Source organism: Takifugu flavidus, chromosome 3, assembly GCF_003711565.1.
Source record: "Takifugu flavidus isolate HTHZ2018 chromosome 3, ASM371156v2, whole genome shotgun sequence".
Lineage (NCBI taxonomy): Eukaryota > Metazoa > Chordata > Actinopteri > Tetraodontiformes > Tetraodontidae > Takifugu > Takifugu flavidus.
This window is the reverse complement of record NC_079522.1, coordinates 547,911-564,406: the sequence shown is the minus strand read 5'-3', so window position 1 is coordinate 564,406 and position 16,496 is coordinate 547,911. Positions and strand designations below refer to the sequence as shown.

Below are 16,496 nucleotides of genomic sequence, written 5' to 3'. Positions count from 1 at the left end.
CTCAGATGGCACTTTCCCTGGGTGTTTATGACGCTCAACGCGGGAAAAAAAACCCACCTTAAAATCATTGAATATCTGCTCACCCGGACACACAGGGAATAAGTGAAAGAGCCGTATCAAAATGTACCTTTCGTGTTTAATTTTAGAGGGTTTTTTCAAGAAAGATTTCATCCGGAGAACCACCTCGCTGCTTGTTTTTCGGTCGTCGACCACTGAAAAGTTGCTCCAATGACCCGAGGTCTCTTCACACCGATGTAAATAAAGTTATTTTCTCCGTAAAGTGGTTGGATCCCAAGGAAAAACCGTTGTACACAATGTAGCATCTTCTCAAGGGCAGGTTGAGCGCATCGTCCTGCAATGCGGCCCATGAGCCACCAGGAGGGGCCGTCGGGTCACTCAGCGGGTGCGGATGTCGGGGGGGGCTTCTGTTGAGGGGGGGGAAGGGTTGCATAATAAAAACTGCAGGAGTCCTTGTAAACAGGTGGCGCACGTAAAGAGAGGAGCAGCATAATTCGATACCAGAGGGAAAGGGGCTGCGTGGGGAGGATGGGGGGGCAGTCGGGACCCTCGGCTCTGCCTTGTCTAAATATTTACCCCCTGTCGGCACCCAACAGGGAGAATCAATTGAGGAGCAGGACGGTGGAGGCAGGATGCATTTATTGCGCAGCGATTGAACGGTACTTGTTTAAATAACGCAGCATTAAATACAGATGTGTACAGGTGTGCACTTGCTCCATACATTTAATCCCCTCGTCCTCAGCAGCAGGACACAGCGGGACGGACCGCGACACCTAAATAACGCATTATTAGCCGATTAGCTAAGGGAGGGTCGCTGTTGTACCCCTGCACGTTATCCTAAGAAAACCGCCGCTCCACGCAACCCGAGCCTGCCGCCTGATGGGAGCCCCCCCGCTGAGCGTGTCGTCTTTCCTCTGGGACATATGGCTCCAGGTTATGCAGGCGGCCTAAACTTACCGTGCTGGATCATATCTTCACATGATTTGACCTATCATCTATTTAGGGGTCAGCCATGCACCGCAGGGGCCGGGGGGGGGGGGGGGGGGGGCTTGCACAGATGCTGTCAAACTACAGTGTGTGTGTACACAGGTGTGTACACAGGTGTGTACTGTTACCATTTTACAGTTGATTGCTAATTTCAAGACTGACTGGTGGCCTTAAGTCAAACCTGATGGGGGTATTGGCAACATGCTAACAGCTACGCTGCCCACGGTGGCTGATTTGAAGACGATTATAGCAGAACGACAACACCGGAGCAGCTTGGCTTCATCTCCCCAGCAGCGTCCCGGGATCCTCACACGGAGGTGGCGAACAGGAAGATCTGGATGAGGGGCATCACCTTTAGGGTCGAAAGGTCAGCGAGGACGGCCTGCGGGGAGCGAGGCAAGCAGAACGGGGGTAAGCACCGGTCTGAGGGTAACAAAGCTCAACCCCCCACGCTCCCCAGCCACTCGTGAGGGCGTAATGACGACGCGGGGTCCTTGAGGAGTGAGTGGGGATGGGTGGGAGTGTAAATTTAGAGATGGGGAAGCTAATGTTTCACCCTTGACTCAGAGTTCTAATTACAGGCTAAGAAGCAGAGGGTTATGATAAGTCCCCCTCTCTGCCAGGGCGGGCAGGTCACGGGCATCTAGATTGTATATACTGTACTTCCTCCTCTGGGGGGGAGGATGGTGAGAAGAACTGGTTTAAATGAGAAGTGCTGAAAAGGGGTTTCAGGTCAGACGCACCTCAGCTGAGGACGACGATGTGACCTCCATCAGGTTTTCAGCCCGGAAGGCAAAGACAGCTGCTGCGAGGACTGTTGGGAGGGTGCAGAGGAAGAAAAGGGTTCAACAGAGCAGCGCGAAGGGAGGGGGCACAAACAACAACATGTCAGTGGGTACCGGCGACAATCTCCAGGGAGTCGTATCCTAGAATTCGGTCCCAGAGAAGCAACAGCTGGTCGGTGGACAGGTACCCAGAGAAGGCCCTCACGATCCACTTGAAAGCGATGCGTAATCTGCACACAAATAACAACAACCACGAGGTAAACAAAGTTGTTAACTTCAGGTCATCAGTTAATGACGTGGATACTGTGTGTAATTTCACCCCTTCGCCACAAGGCGGCACCATAGCTCCAGTGAATCGCGAGTTGACGATCAGTAAAAAAATTCCCAAAACCCAAACAATAACAACATTGTGGATGTAAACAACAGTTTTAAAGGATGAGCTGCACAGACGGTGCGATGGAGCAGCGTGTACTCACGGCTGCGCTCCGACCTGCCGGAGGTGGTAGAAAAGCTGTGGCAGGTACGTCTGGAGGAGACATTCAAACTGCAGGCAGAGGGACACAATGCCCTGCAGGAACACACACACACACACACACACACACGGGGTCATAAAAGAAAACATGCACGGAGCGGTGAGAAACCCGCAAAAACCCCGGCCGGCTTACGGAGGGAGAGGAGGTGATGGAGTGCAGTCGGAAGAAGTAGCGGATGTACATTTCCTTGAAGACGCTGTAGAGCTTTGACGGCTCGTTGTACAAGAAACACAAGGGCGCCACTGTGAGGTACGCAAAACACGCATTTCCTGTCATCAATTTGACCTTTCTAGCGTTTTGTCTCGACTCTCCTGGTTTAATAAATGCTGAATAAATCACAATAATAAAAAAAATATATAAACACACCGTACATGGAGAATCCGTGGAAAGGGATGACGCCTGTTCAGACGAGAAGCTGCAGTTTATTTATGTTCCGCTTAAGACAAAAAGGCACGAAAAAAACTCACCGTTGGGAGGATAAAAAACCGCACACTTCCCATCCCCGGCGTTCCCTGCCAACAGTTACAGACGTCACATACTGAAGCCCTTCGCGGCGCCGTCGCACACAGAACGAGCGGCGGCGGCGGCGGCGGCTCACCTTGCACGTAGGACCTGGGCGGGGTGGCGCTGTTGTACGCAAAGTGCTCCAAGACGGTGGTGTCCCGGGAGAAGCACAGCAGCACCTGGGAACAGACGGGCCGGGGTCACACACGGGAGCGTGTTCACTCAATAACCTCTAATATGGAGCAACCAGAGCCAGTCGTGCAGGATTTGTTTTAGAAAAGTCAACATCGATATGAACTATTTCAACCGTGGGAGCTCATTTATGTGCATCCTTGTTTGTCATGTTTGTGCTTGAACCAGTCGAGCCTCTGACCTTGAAAGCATCTTCAGGAAGAATTCCCTGACAGTGGGACACCTGAGGTCAGTCAGAAAATGGCTGCTTGTATCAAATTACATGTATAAGTGGGTTTATTTTTCCATTCCATTTCTGTTATAACTGCCTTTGTCTCCAAGTGGCCACTCCAAACAAATTACAGGGGAGGGCTAATCTGAGGGGGATAAGGTCGTGGACTGAGGAGCTCCGCGCGTGTCGTGTGACCTTCGAGTGAAAATAAAAACAGGTTCGTCTACCGTCGCACGCCGAGGGGTTTTCGCCAGCGTGTGACAGCCATTTGCATTTTCCCCCGACAGCCATTCCCTCAAGACTTCCTTCGTTTCACCGAATGTTTGTTTAAACCTTCGATGTCGCAAGAAGCCGCGCCGTGGGACAATTGGAGCATTGAGGGGCCGTTAAGGTCACCGTGGGCCAATATTGACAGCGGCGCTGCCCTCCCCACGCCGGGGCCAGCAGCTTCCCTCTAAACTGCTGCTCAATAAACTGGTTGCAGATTATATATGCGCATGTGTCAGCGGAGCAGCGAAGACAAACAGCGCTCCAGAACAACAGGTCGTATACTGGAAGTAGACAAACATGAGAGCGTGCTGACATTTACTGCGCTCTGCTGCAGTGGAAGGAATTTACATGAGGAATGTGACACAATTCTGAGCCTTAATGGGAATAAGAAGGAAGATTAGTGGGTTAAGTGGAGGTAAAAGCCTCCTTTTAACCCAGGCAGAGGGCGCAAAACTGAACAAACACAGGCAAAAACCGCCTGACAGTATCAATATTTGGTGTCAAATTCATGCAGATGATGCTTCGGTGATCGTGTTGGGGACGTCGGGAATCCGGTTCTCTCATCCGTGTACCTGGTAGAGGAAGTCTTCAAACACAAAGTAGTCGTCGTCGTTGCTGGCGGTGAGCTTCACGTCCTGCAAAGGAAAGATGAGCTGAGGGTACAGAGAAGCTTCAGGCTTGGCAGCTGCATATCGGAACAATCCCGGAAAACTTTGGTATCGAAGTTTATGTTGAAGCGGATAAATATTTTGGCAGCGGAGGTTGTGCCTGTCGTGGAGGAGCGTACCTTGTAGATAAGCTTGTCCACCAGCAGGTCGTGTTGTATGACTCCGGCCTTTAGCTGCTCGTAGTACATCACATCCTGAAATGGAAAAACCAGGGATCACGACGTGCGTTTCTGCGGTCGGAACGGACCAAAAGGGTCCCCGTGTCTGCGGTTCCAGTGACAGAGCGAAAAAAAATGAACGCCACTTAAATCAATTTTATGTGTTCTGACCGTGATGACGGGAGGATTAAACCACTGTGACGGATGGCCGACGTGTTTCCGACCGCGTCTCCGGATCGAGACGTTTATCATAGGCGACGGTTCTGGGGCCGAACCAGAGACGGGCATCTGCAGGAGCGGCCCAGAGCCGCCTCCGCTGAAAGAACCGAGTGGAGGATTTCAACTTTACTGGACGAACACGACGGTTCCGTCGGAAGCCGGTGGCTATTAATAACACGCAGGTTACGCAATGTTGCCCCGCTCGCAGAGAGAACGCGCCGCATACCATCCAGGGCCGACCGGGCCCGGAGCCGCTCCGACACTGTCCAGGTCTCCCCCAGAGATCAATCTTGCCATCACTGGCATTGTTTTATCGACTTGGCCTGAGCAGGTGCTGGTGGACTCTGGCGTTTACAGCGCTCTGCCACACACGCAGGCAGCTTTCCGGCCCAGTCGGCTCCTCTAAATCACCAGCATTTGATTATCTCAGCATTTGGGCCCACCGCAAAAAAAGCTACAGACAAACAGCAACGGGGGCCTTACAGAGAGCTCCTGACTCAGAACTCCCAAACTGCAAGCTGCCGGGAGAATCTGGGAATGGCTGCAGCTGCGCGGGCCACATCTGCTGGACTATAAACACTCACAGCTGCCTCCGACTCAGCTGACGTAACGTCCCGAGTGCGCCTGCGGTACCTGTGGCTGGTTGGTGGCGTTGAGGATGAGCGCCCATATGTCTGCCCGCAGCCCGGTGGGACAGCCCCGCCGGCTGTACTGCTGGGCCGCAGCGCTGTCCTGCTCCGACAGGACTGCGGAGACAGAACAAAGCGTTACGGCGCTCTTAGTGGTGTCCCTCGAAACCGTCAGGAATGGCCTGAAAAGTCTCCAGTTCTGCAGCTGGAATGATGTAATCCGTACAAACAGGAGCTGGGAATGGGAACACCTGACTGACAACAGGCCTGGAACACACCGGGACAAACACGTCTCACGACGACCTAAAATCCAGACGCAGCCGCGCGACGTCCCCGTCTTCACAGAGGACGTCACCGTGGCGACAGCAGGTACATCGCACCAGTGCCAGTTTTCCCTTATTTCTGTTTTTTATGATTATGATCCAGGTGCAGAGACAATAAAAGACGTCAGTGTTTGAGTTGTTGTTGCCGCTCACAGCAACAATAAACACACTCCTCGGCTCCTGAACGGCTTATCTGAGAGCACTTAAAACTTAACCTGGACGAGGACTCGTGGCTCACATGAAGATACTCGTTTGTCTCAGAGTGACTCAAAAAGAGCCCCGGGAGGTCAAATCAAACTGCGCTCATCAGAAGTGGAAGGATTCTGAGACTAAAAACAGATTTCTGATAAAACCACCAAAGAGAGTAGCCACTGACCTTTTTTGCCAATCTGGACGTACTCCTTCTCAAACAAATCTGCCAAAAGCGGGAAAGAGAAGAACACGGGCGCATTAATCTTGGCTTCGGCTTTTCCTTCTCAACTAATTTTATCTCTCAGATTTAGAAATCTTGGCCATTTTGCTTCTATTTCAAGCTTAAACAGCGGAGTGGAACAATGTCAATCCCTGGGCCTAACAGAGATACCGTCTGAGGGAAACCAGGCGGGAGCGCGGGCTGATAGGGAATCATGCACATTTCATTTGGATAAAGATGTTTGCTGCATGGAATTCTCCATCCTCACAGCTGCGGGGAACATGCAAAAGACTGCTGGAGCTTCTATGGGCTAAAGACTCATCTGCTCTGCAGATTTTCTCAGATATTTAACAGTTTGTGAATACCGGGATGGATGTGAGCGTGGTCATCAATCCCCAGCTGGCCGGCGCTCAGGTTTAATTCAGGGTAGGCCTGTCTCTGGAAGACACCGACACGAGCACAGACACATTTCAAATGGGCTTTTTTTTAAAAACTGAGACAGAATCACACAGATAGAATGATCGTTGTCCCCACACCCACCAGCTGCGGGACGTCCCGGACGCTGATGGGGACCTGGATGAGCCCCCAGTGGCTCCTGACGCTGACGTCCTCGCTGCTGTTGTAGTTCGGATTCCGCAAGCTGATCAACACCTGCGGATGAGGTCGTGGGATTATTCAGAGGGCAAACAAACCAGAAACCCAACTGATATCCGCTTACTTCCAGAAAGTCTTTTGGGGCGTAGACGGGCCTGAACCGACTCAAATCTGGGGGGACAGGGAGGAATTTGTGTTAAGTGTAGCTATGAGACAGTTTTAACTGATGTTTCCCCCCGAAAATCAAAAGGACAGCAGAGATCCGCTGGAGTGGGGGGGCTTTCCATTCAGACCCTTTAAAGTTCAGCCGTAAATTCAAAGGCTGCGTCATCCACCAGAATGAGCTTTTCAATATCACCGTTTCATCCAAGGAGTCTGGACAGCTTCTATATTCCCCGTCTGATGTGTTTATAGCCGGGAGACAGCCCGTCCTAAATGTTATGTTATGCCACTGGACTGTGATCCGACTGTTAGGGCAAAGGGCCGGAGCTGCGACCCGGAGCGCCAGGCTTTCAGTTTGGTCCAAGAATCGACGGGGTCTTGTTAAAATCATCAAGAGAGCATAAATCATTCAGCTCCAGCCCAAATACCACAGGAAGGAATGGCGGCTGGGAGGCTGGAGGTCGCCGCTCTGGGCTGTGCTGACATCTGGAGACTTTTAAACCAACTCTAAACACACACACAAACACTTCAACCATCCTTTCGTCGGCAGAGACCTGGTTCGTCTGTGCCCATCTCGTTCCATTTGTTTTCCAGCTCCTTCTGCTCCGCTGCAGGCCTCTGTGAAGGGGGGGGTTTGGGTGGAGAGAGGGAGGATAAAGCCAGAGTCAAATTAGCCCCATTTCATCCTATAGGTCTGAGCATGTGAGACAGATGGCATCAACACGCGGCCGGCGAGCAACAATTCTTTTAAATGAATCTAAACGAGTGACTTCCTGTCCCTGATGTCAGGGGTTTAATGTCCAAAACATAAGAATGGCGCGACGACAGATGGCAGGGAAGACAAACGAGGGACGGTTGGATGACATTCATGTGTGAGTGATAATATTGTAGCTACCATGCGCGCCAGGGGCACTTCCAGCTCCGTGCTCATGCTGTTCAGGCTTTTGAGGACACGCTTCTCCCAGCCGGCCTGTGTAAGACAACACACAAACACTTAGCTGCTCGCCGGTTAAATGGATACAACAACGGGGGGGAGGGACAGCGCCTCTGATTTGAGCAGGCAAAAATAAGGAGTCAGAGGAGTAGAAGAGCAAGTGAAATGTGACAGATAGGAGCCGACAGCCTGACCTGTGCCTTGCGCATGTAGGCCAGCGGCTCTTTGAGATGCTCTGGCGGAGCTGCGGGATGGCTCAGGGGAAGCTGGCTGGGATAAGCAAAGACAAGAGTGACGGGAGAGAGCGTTACACTTCAATAGAAGAAGAAGGGCTAATCAGGAAGAGAGGAGAGGCAGCCAAACCAACCGCGCCTTTTATTTCCCCACAATGAGCTGCTTGAAGTGCCTGAGATAAGGAAGATGTCAAACAGCTTATAAAAATATTGATATTTTTTTCAAAAGGCCACAACGAACGCATGAATGAGTCAGACTGCATGCCCCCCCCCCCCAATCCTCCTCTGTCTTTTCCTCTGGTGCAATAATTCTCCTGGCACGTTGAATGACTAAACCCATGGAGAGTCAGCTCCATCCAAAGCCCTATAAGAACACAAGGAGCTGAATAGCAGCCAGGGAGGCATTAGTCAGTGTTATAAGTCATCCTTTAAAAGCACAGCATTATGGGTCCTCTGAGTCCCAGCCTCAAGAGGGCAAAGGGATATGTTCCCCTCAAAAGGAACCAACACTTAAGAGCTGTTTATTGAAAGACGTCTCCAGCACACAGCTCTCGTAAATACTGCTGGGAAGGTATGGGGAGATAAATGGAGATTATTCTGGCCCATAATCAGGCCAACTGAACCGTGTTGAGCCAGAAATTGAGAAAAGAAAACAGAGAAACAGGCAGAAAAGTGAGACGCAGGGTTGTGGCAGGGGAGGAGCGGTGGAAGTGTTTTTCCCTCACGTTGTTCTCTAACACGGCAAATATTTACCTTCGGATTAGCTGTTTCACTTATTAGATGGTAATGTGGAATCATCATGACACACGCTTGAGGAAAGGTGACGTAGTAAAGCTGCATCTGATTCTTTGATTAAAAAAAAAAAGTATGTAATCTGTGTGTTAACGGATTCATGGGAATTGTCATTGACAAGATGCAAAGCTCAGCTGCAGGTCTGAAGCATCCCACATCTTTTTTGACCATTTTCCTGATCATCGCTCCTATTTACATTAAATAAAATACAAGATGCGTAAAATCTACTTCTTGAAACTCACATGTGCAGCTCTCTGTACACCGCATTCTGCAGCTTCCTTTCCCAACCTATAAAGGAGAAGAATGCATAAATAAATAAATAAATAAATAAAAGACAGGTGAGTGTAGGGGCAGATATGCTCTGTGGGGATTATAATGACGCACCCACCTGATGTTTTCAGAAAATTGCGTACATCCTCTTTAAGAGACTCCAATTTTATTTCAGGTTGATGTAGACAATCCTATATCATAGGCCGAGGAGAATAAAAAGCATTTTGGTGAGTTGAGAATAATGCGAGATACATTATGAGTGGAAAATGGACGAAACGCAGCAGGTGTCTGACAGCCACCCGCTAAGCATCGTTAGCCAGCGTGCTAACTCACCTTAGCTTGCCTCTCTAACTGCGAGTGTAAATGGCTTCCTCTGAGCCGCCGAACGACGTGAGCGACGGTCAGCGACACCTCGGTGCATCCGTCCATCCTCCTCGGTTCGGTTTCGAGTCGGAAACGGGGCCTGGTTTGGGATATAAACAGTCAATTACACGCAGGCGTAGCTGAGGCAGCCGCAGCAGCATTCCCAGCTTCCTCCGCCGCACCCGTTGCTTAGCAACCACGGCCAGTGAGAGCGCGTCTACCGTAAACATGAAGTCAAGGACTTTGGTTCCGGGATAAATTATTAATGTTTTTGTCATTAATAACCCTTTAAGTGTCAGTTTTATTGCAGTGTTAGAATGATCAAATTGGAATTTCTGATTTCGGGGGTGGAATAAAATTCAAATATTCTTTATGTAATCTCATTTAATACTCACGACTCGCCAGTGGGGGGATTTTTAAAAGGTGCACCGATTTTTTCTGGCGTTTTAATGAGGTTAAAACGCAATTTTGGGTAATCAAATCTGATACGATTCTATCGCACAATTAAATAATGGATTCTCAAAGTGAGAAACTAAATTATCTAATCGGCTGTGAGTTTGCGGAATGAGAAACGCACGGAACTCATCTTTTTGTTCCTTGCCTGCACAGTTTCTGTGCGTTAAAAGTGGCAAAAGCACCATAACAGCACAATCGCAACCCACCGGGCTTGAACCTGCCACGGCGTATTTTGCAATAAATACTCCAGAACCGTTTTAATTGCTTTTGGGCATCTGAACGGTGAAGCGCAACAGTTAAACTCCAAAACTCTTGAGGGCTGAACTCGCGTAGTTTCCATCCAGAAGATGAGAGTTTGACATTGACGATTTTTCCCCCTCCACGGAGGAAAATAGTCCTTGATAATGCACTTACGTCGTCGTCTGTGGTCCTATAGGGTCTCTGGGGTTGTACTCTCCGGTGGAAACACACCCACTCCCTCTAAAGCAGCTCCAGCTGCTGGGTCCTGAGGGAACAGAACACACACCTGGGCGTTGACCTGTCACTCAGCGCTGCGTAAAACGGGCAAACTTCAAACGTCGCGTTCCGCTTAAACCTCTCACATTTATGGAAGAGCATTAAAATACAATAAAATCTACTGATTTAGTATTTTATCTCAAGACGAAATGAAAATGCCGGCAAAATTTCACCGGTTATAACTGAACCTTTACTGCTGCTCCGCTTCCAGAGCGGCCTCCACCCATCAGCCATGGTTTCTGGACGTGTGCGGGTCTTTGTGCGCGTGTCCGTGTGTGTATGTCTGTTGTTTGTGTTGTTTTTATCCTCTGTGAGGCACTTCATGGTAGTTAATGTATAGAAAGTGCCATTCAAATATTGATTGATTGATCAGAGCAATTAAGAGCCACCGAGGCCCCCCGACATGCCCCCATCAGCTGCAGCGCGTGCGGGTTGGATCATGCGTGAAACGGCGCCAGAGACGCTCCACAAACCAGCTCCAAAGTGAAAACTTTTATTCAGGCTCCAGAACAAATGAAATGGATCAAAACAGCCCCACTGAGCTGCTGCCATTTGCATATAGAGAATGAATAAGGATCCTCGCTCTTTATTTTGTAGGGTGAGGCGCGCGGGGGGGCGTGGGGGCACTGAAGGCGGTCTGATCGCGCAAGAATGCGGCTCGTCCACATGTCAGTGCGGAGCGGCAGCAGAGCGCAGCGCACCGGCGTGGAAGCGCACGCAGACTGGGGCAGAACCGTTCCTCCTTCACCCACAGTTCTGTTTTCCGGTCCTTTTCTTGATACACCTCCACCGCTCCGACCGCCCCCCCACCCCCACTCCCACCCCCCCACCACCTACCTCCTCGCCTGTGTGACGAACGCTGCTCCAATGACTGATTTCACTTGAGCTGAAGGAAAGGAGCCAGAGAGTGCGCGGACAGAGAGCGCGCCATGGAGACCTTCACCATACAAGACGTGCTCATCAACTCCACGGACCTCAACCAGATTCTGTGCAATTTTGGCATCAAGAATATTTCGGACTGCGGCGACGAGGAGGAATCCGCGGTCGAACCCAAAGGTAAAGTCAACTTCTCTACCTCTCCCCCTAAAATTGATGCTTTTCAATCCACCCGTGTCAGCCGTATTTTTTGGCTGAAAGTGCGTCTTTACCATATTTCCAACGCAAAAAAACCCCCCAAACTTTCTTTCTGCCGAGAGCTGACCCGCTGCGGGCATTTGTTTTTGCGTCAGCGCGCATTACGCATATGGTTCAGGTCCTCAGGAACCGGGCTGCTGCAAACCAGTTGCGACACATATGTTGCCTCCTCTGCGCTTTCGCGCTCCGCAGCCGTTTGGTTCAAGTTTTCGGTCTAAATCCGGGCGAAAGCCAATGTTGCGTGAGAGGAAAATATCCTCCTAATGGCGATTAAGAGCTGATCCAACCCCCGCGCCTCGCTACAGAGGATCGTTTGCCGATATTAGAGTGATTTGTGACAGCTGATGACTGCGGGGTCGCGGCGAGGGCGAATCAGAGCAGCAGACGGGTCAGATGTTTGCGTGCGTAACTCAGCCGCGCGTCTGCCCCCAGATATCGACCAGACAGTCCGGATCATCCTCTACAGCCTCATCTTCCTCCTCAGCGTGGTGGGCAACAGCCTCATCATCACCGTCCTGGTGAGGAACCGGCGCATGAGGACGGTCACCAACCTGTTCCTGCTGTCCCTGTCCGTCAGCGACCTGATGGTGTCCATCGTCTGCATCCCCTTCACCCTCATCCCCAACCTCATGAGGAACTTCATCTTCGGCACCGGGATATGCAAGCTGGTCATGTACTTCATGGGTGAGTCCGAGATGGCCTGAATTCCCAGTATCCTACTGGTTTGATTTTGATGTTGTCCAATTGTGGGAGATTTGGCGGCCTCTGGCGGCCAGGATGGCTGATGCGCGCGCTTTTTCTGACTAGAAGAATGTTTTACAAACGCAAATATTTCGTTGTCCGGGTCAAGATGGCGGAGCGTGGAGGGGGACCTGCATCGGTGTTTACGTAACAAGCTCAGTCAGCGATAACCCAACCTAAAGGTTCTGAAAATATTTCCAGCTTCTGTCCCGCTGAAATCTGCTTTGAAGTAGCTTTTTGCTTTAAATGCTAACGTATCTGTTTTTATTTGAATTAATCAGACGCATCTCAAGAGTAAAGTGCTTCGATTTTCTCATCAAAAACTTCTTGGATCTTCTTTGGATCTCTTTTCTAATTGTCTTTGATCTCAGACCACCTTCTTTGTTCTTCGTGTCAGAACTTTAAGGGCCAGAAAAGGTCTTGAATGGAGCTAAATTCTTTTAGATTTAGGGGCATCTGAGACCATCATGCATCACTGCCAGCCCGACAGGGGTAATTCTGTTAAAGTAATCGGATTCCGCTGCCCTCGGAACTTTAAATCTTTAAACTTCCGCTTTTAGCTTTGAGTTTTCTACACGGGCTAAAATAAAATAATGAAATCACGTGTCTCTGCACCATAAACTTCAATCTTTCATTTTCATTCAATTAGGGCGGGACGAGGGAAATGTGATTTTCGGGTTTCCCGCCGCTTCCTGCCGGGGAGGTCATTACGTTGCCATGTGGCATTATTGCCACATTTGTCCACATTTATCTGCCGTTGCGTTGCTACGGACATTTGTGTTTCAGAGATTCTGGAATTCGCACACTCCTGCAGTGTGTTGCTGCGTCCCAGAGCTAAATTTAATGCGACGTGGCGTTAGCATCACGTTAAACGCAGTGACAGAATGCCGACTGTCCTGTTCGTGAAAATCAGGTCATGCTAAACAAAGGGGAAGGGGAAGCTGCTTCGTTAAGATAATTATTATATTTTTAGAGACTTTTTTCGCGCTCAATGTGATTACAGGGTTCTACTATTGTGGGGAGCATAGCTTAGCAAAAAGGCTGGTGAGACATACCAGCAGCATAGCTTAGCAAAAAGGCTGGTGAGACATAACAAAACAATTTTACCTTAGTCTGCCTATTAATACAGACACTAAAAGTGAAATCATTGAATTATGAGGTCAAGCTAGCAGCTAAGTGTAGTGGAATAACTGGTTCGTAAGGCTAATATTTGGAGGGCGCGTGCAGCGTATCAAAAAGAAAAGGTCCCTGATATTAAAGTCGGGTTTAGAGGGATGTAAAAAATGATTGTCTTGCATGCTAGCTAAATTAGCATATTTTACTGTATTATATTAGCTGCCTTGCGCCTGACACACAGAGACGTGCATCTTGCCTTTGCTTTTAAATGAACAAGAACACAGTTAGCATCACTAGCTTTGATCAACATTTAAAAGCCGAAAGCAGCTCCATCTGTCAGCAGCTCGTCTGTCACCTTTGTGCTAACGGAGAGCTGATAATCGCATACGAATTCTCTGTGATCCACGCAGGCGTATCGGTCAGCGTCTCCACCTTCAACCTGGTTGCCATCTCCCTGGAGCGCTACAGCGCCATCTGCAACCCGCTGACCTCCAGAGTGTGGCAGACCAAGTCCCACGCCGCCAAGGTCATCACGGCCACCTGGGTGGTGTCCTCCCTCCTCATGCTGCCCTACCCCATATCGAGCACTCTCAAGCCTTTCACGCGCCGCGACAACAGCACCGGGCACATGTGCCGCCTGGTGTGGCCCAACGACATCATCCAGCAGTCCTGGTGAGCGCATTAGCGCCGCGTTGTTCCGTAGCGGTCCCAGCGGGGCGTCCTTCCACTCTGCGGCGCCATTAGTAAATTCACGCAGCGCCCCTGATTGATTTTCTTAGCCGGTGCAGCTGGCGAGAGACGGCCACCCGGGAAAACCTAGCGTCGGATGTGACGGCGTTAGCGCCGATTGCCTGATGCGCCTTCTGCTCCCCTCAGGTACGTGTCCCTGCTGCTGCTGCTCTTCCTCATCCCCGGCATCATCATGATGACGGCCTACGGACTCATCTCCCTGGAGCTCTACCGCGGTATCCGGCTGGAGCTCTCCAGCAGGAAAAGTAGCCGAGGTAAGGGGAAAAACGTCTCCTGAAACCTGGCGATGGAACCCCGCCCCCCCCTCCCTGGTTCTCACCTTTGACCTCCTCCCACCTGACAGACAGACAGGCCAGCACCGGCAGCCTCAAGCCCGGCGACAGCGACGGCTGTTACCTGCAGCCGTCCAAGAGGCGGAGCATCATGGGCAGCCTGGGAAACTCCGGGAACAATCCCATCATCGGCCGCATGACCAGCTCCAACTCCACCGCCAACCTGATGGCCAAGAAGCGCGTGATCCGCATGCTGCTGGTCATCGTCTTCCTCTTCTTCCTCTGCTGGACCCCCGTCTTTGTGGTCAACGCCTGGCAGGCCTTTGACCGGCGCTCGGCCTACCGCCTGACCGGCGCGCCCATCTCCTTCATCCACCTGCTCTCCTACACCTCCGCCTGCGTCAACCCCATGATCTACTGCTTCATGAACAAGAGGTTCCGCCAGGGGATGCTGGCCACGTTCACCTGCTGCGTGTGCCTGAGGAACAGCGCCAGCGAGTCCACCGGGATCAGGATGACCGGAGGGAAAACGGGCAGAGCGAGGGCGGCGCCGAAGGCCGCCGAGCAGAACGGCCACAACCCCCCGAGTGGAGTCAACACACGCCTCACCTGCAGCGGCGTACGTGTGTGAACATGGATTAGCTAAAGCTGGACTGCTACGTGCTTGAAGACACGCGAGTGTTTAAAGGGACGCGTGCGGACACAGGAAGTACGGCACGAGGTGGCAGGAAGCAGTTTGCCGCTCTCAGCTTGCCACGTTTCGAGCCCAAAACTTCACAAAGTACCCCAAATTTGCTCATTCTCATGTAAGTAAACTCTTTGCTAGCCATCAAAGCTAATATTGAGCCGTCATGCAACATCTAATCCCACGGAAACTAGCTGATAAATAAACAAGCAGTACCACGAGTTGAAGGGAAAGGTCCTGCGACGGTCCAGCGGCTAATGCGCGCGCTAGGCCGCAACTCGTAAACCTTCAACAAAAACACAAATATGGGATAACATCTTGGCTGTTTCCTCGTTCTTGCACTTAAACTGTAACTTGTGCGTCAAGAGGCCACACTTAGCCTCTTCAAACAGGTTACGGTTATTTCTGTTTTCCCTGTCTGTCTATACTAAGCTAAGCTAAACACCTTCCATGGTTACCGCAAACAGAAAGACAAGTTCAGCACCCAAAGTACTTCTGTTTTATGACGCTGGAGGGGTAAAAGCACGCGCACCGCGCCGCCACCCCAGGACGAATAGCCGCGTTGCCGACCCTGACCTGAATTACTAGGAACGGGGAGAGAGGCCTTATCTTTCTGTGGGACTTTGAACACCTGTATCCCGTCTACCCCAGCGTGAGTACTGGTAAATATAGCAGCGGTAGTGTAGCAACCTTTGTTTCGTAGTTTAAGCGACGTCGACTCGAGTATTGTTATGTAATTCTGTTTTGTTTGTGTTTTTTTTAACGTTGTTTTCAGAGTTTGCCCTTGTTTATTTCATGATGATGTGCCTGTTGTGGATGTCGCCCCCTGCTGGGCACATGTTGAATGTAATCCATTCCATAAAAACCTGGTGGGAACACTTGGGTCTCCTTTTTGGACTCTTTGAAGCGTCTCTTTGCCCACGTGTCAGGAAATGGCTCGGAATTTTCAGCTTTAGCAAATGCGGATCCGTCAGAGAGGGAATTCTGGGCGGCGGGATAAAAGGGTTGGGATCCGCTGGAATTTCACAGGGATAAAAGTTCCATCCAGACTTGGAGGCATCCCAAAAGTCCTGCCTCCGGGAGAGACTCAAGCGCCAGATGTTGGAAAAGTGGGAGTAGACATCTGGATATAAATATTTCACAATAGAGGTGCACTTAATAACATTAGTCATAAGGCTAAAAAATATTTAACAGTCCACTTTAAGTATTGTTTTTGACATTTTTATGTCACTGGGGAATCTATGGTGGCTCTCGAGGGACTAAACTGAATATTGAAGGTCTCCTGTAAGTGATATGTTTGCAAATTAGCATTATTAGTTGTCAGTTAACATCTGAAACTATCAAAACTGACACGGGGGGCCATGGGGGGGGCAGTGGAGGGGGGGGGGCATGGGGGGGGCACCAGTGGAGGGGGGGGCCATGGGGGGGGGGGCAGTGGAGGGGGGGGGACCAGCGGAGGGGGACCATGGAGGGAGGGACCAGCGGAGGGGGACCAGTGGAGGGGGGAACCATGGAGGGGGGGGGGACCAGTGGAGGGGGGGGACCAGCGGAGGGGGGAACCATGGAGGG

General features: G+C 50.8%; 2 protein-coding genes across 2 annotated transcripts; one reads left to right on the top strand and one right to left on the bottom strand.

Moving 5' to 3' along the window:
* Nucleotides 1-639: 639 nt before the first annotated feature.
* Nucleotides 640-9,462, bottom strand: tbc1d19 (TBC1 domain family, member 19). Its single transcript, XM_057027069.1, has 21 exons — nt 9,228-9,462; nt 9,013-9,085; nt 8,867-8,912; nt 7,794-7,869; nt 7,561-7,635; nt 7,220-7,283; nt 6,628-6,674; nt 6,450-6,560; nt 6,275-6,347; nt 5,874-5,912; nt 5,179-5,291; nt 4,288-4,362; nt 4,073-4,135; nt 2,922-3,006; nt 2,791-2,835; nt 2,690-2,722; nt 2,456-2,565; nt 2,267-2,358; nt 1,905-2,020; nt 1,749-1,819; nt 640-1,387 (listed from the first exon to the last, which is right to left on the bottom strand). The coding sequence occupies exons 1-21, from the start codon at nt 9,321-9,323 to the stop codon at nt 1,313-1,315; spliced, it is 1,578 nt and encodes a 525-aa protein (XP_056883049.1). The 5' UTR covers nt 9,324-9,462; the 3' UTR covers nt 640-1,312.
* A 1,599-nt stretch (nt 9,463-11,061) lies between these two features.
* On the top strand, nt 11,062-15,805 carry cckar (cholecystokinin A receptor). The gene is made up of 5 exons (XM_057026841.1): nt 11,062-11,285; nt 11,796-12,047; nt 13,631-13,892; nt 14,097-14,224; nt 14,314-15,805. The coding sequence occupies exons 1-5, from the start codon at nt 11,159-11,161 to the stop codon at nt 14,871-14,873; spliced, it is 1,329 nt and encodes a 442-aa protein (XP_056882821.1). The 5' UTR covers nt 11,062-11,158; the 3' UTR covers nt 14,874-15,805.
* The last annotated feature ends 691 nt before the right edge of the window (nt 15,806-16,496 follow it).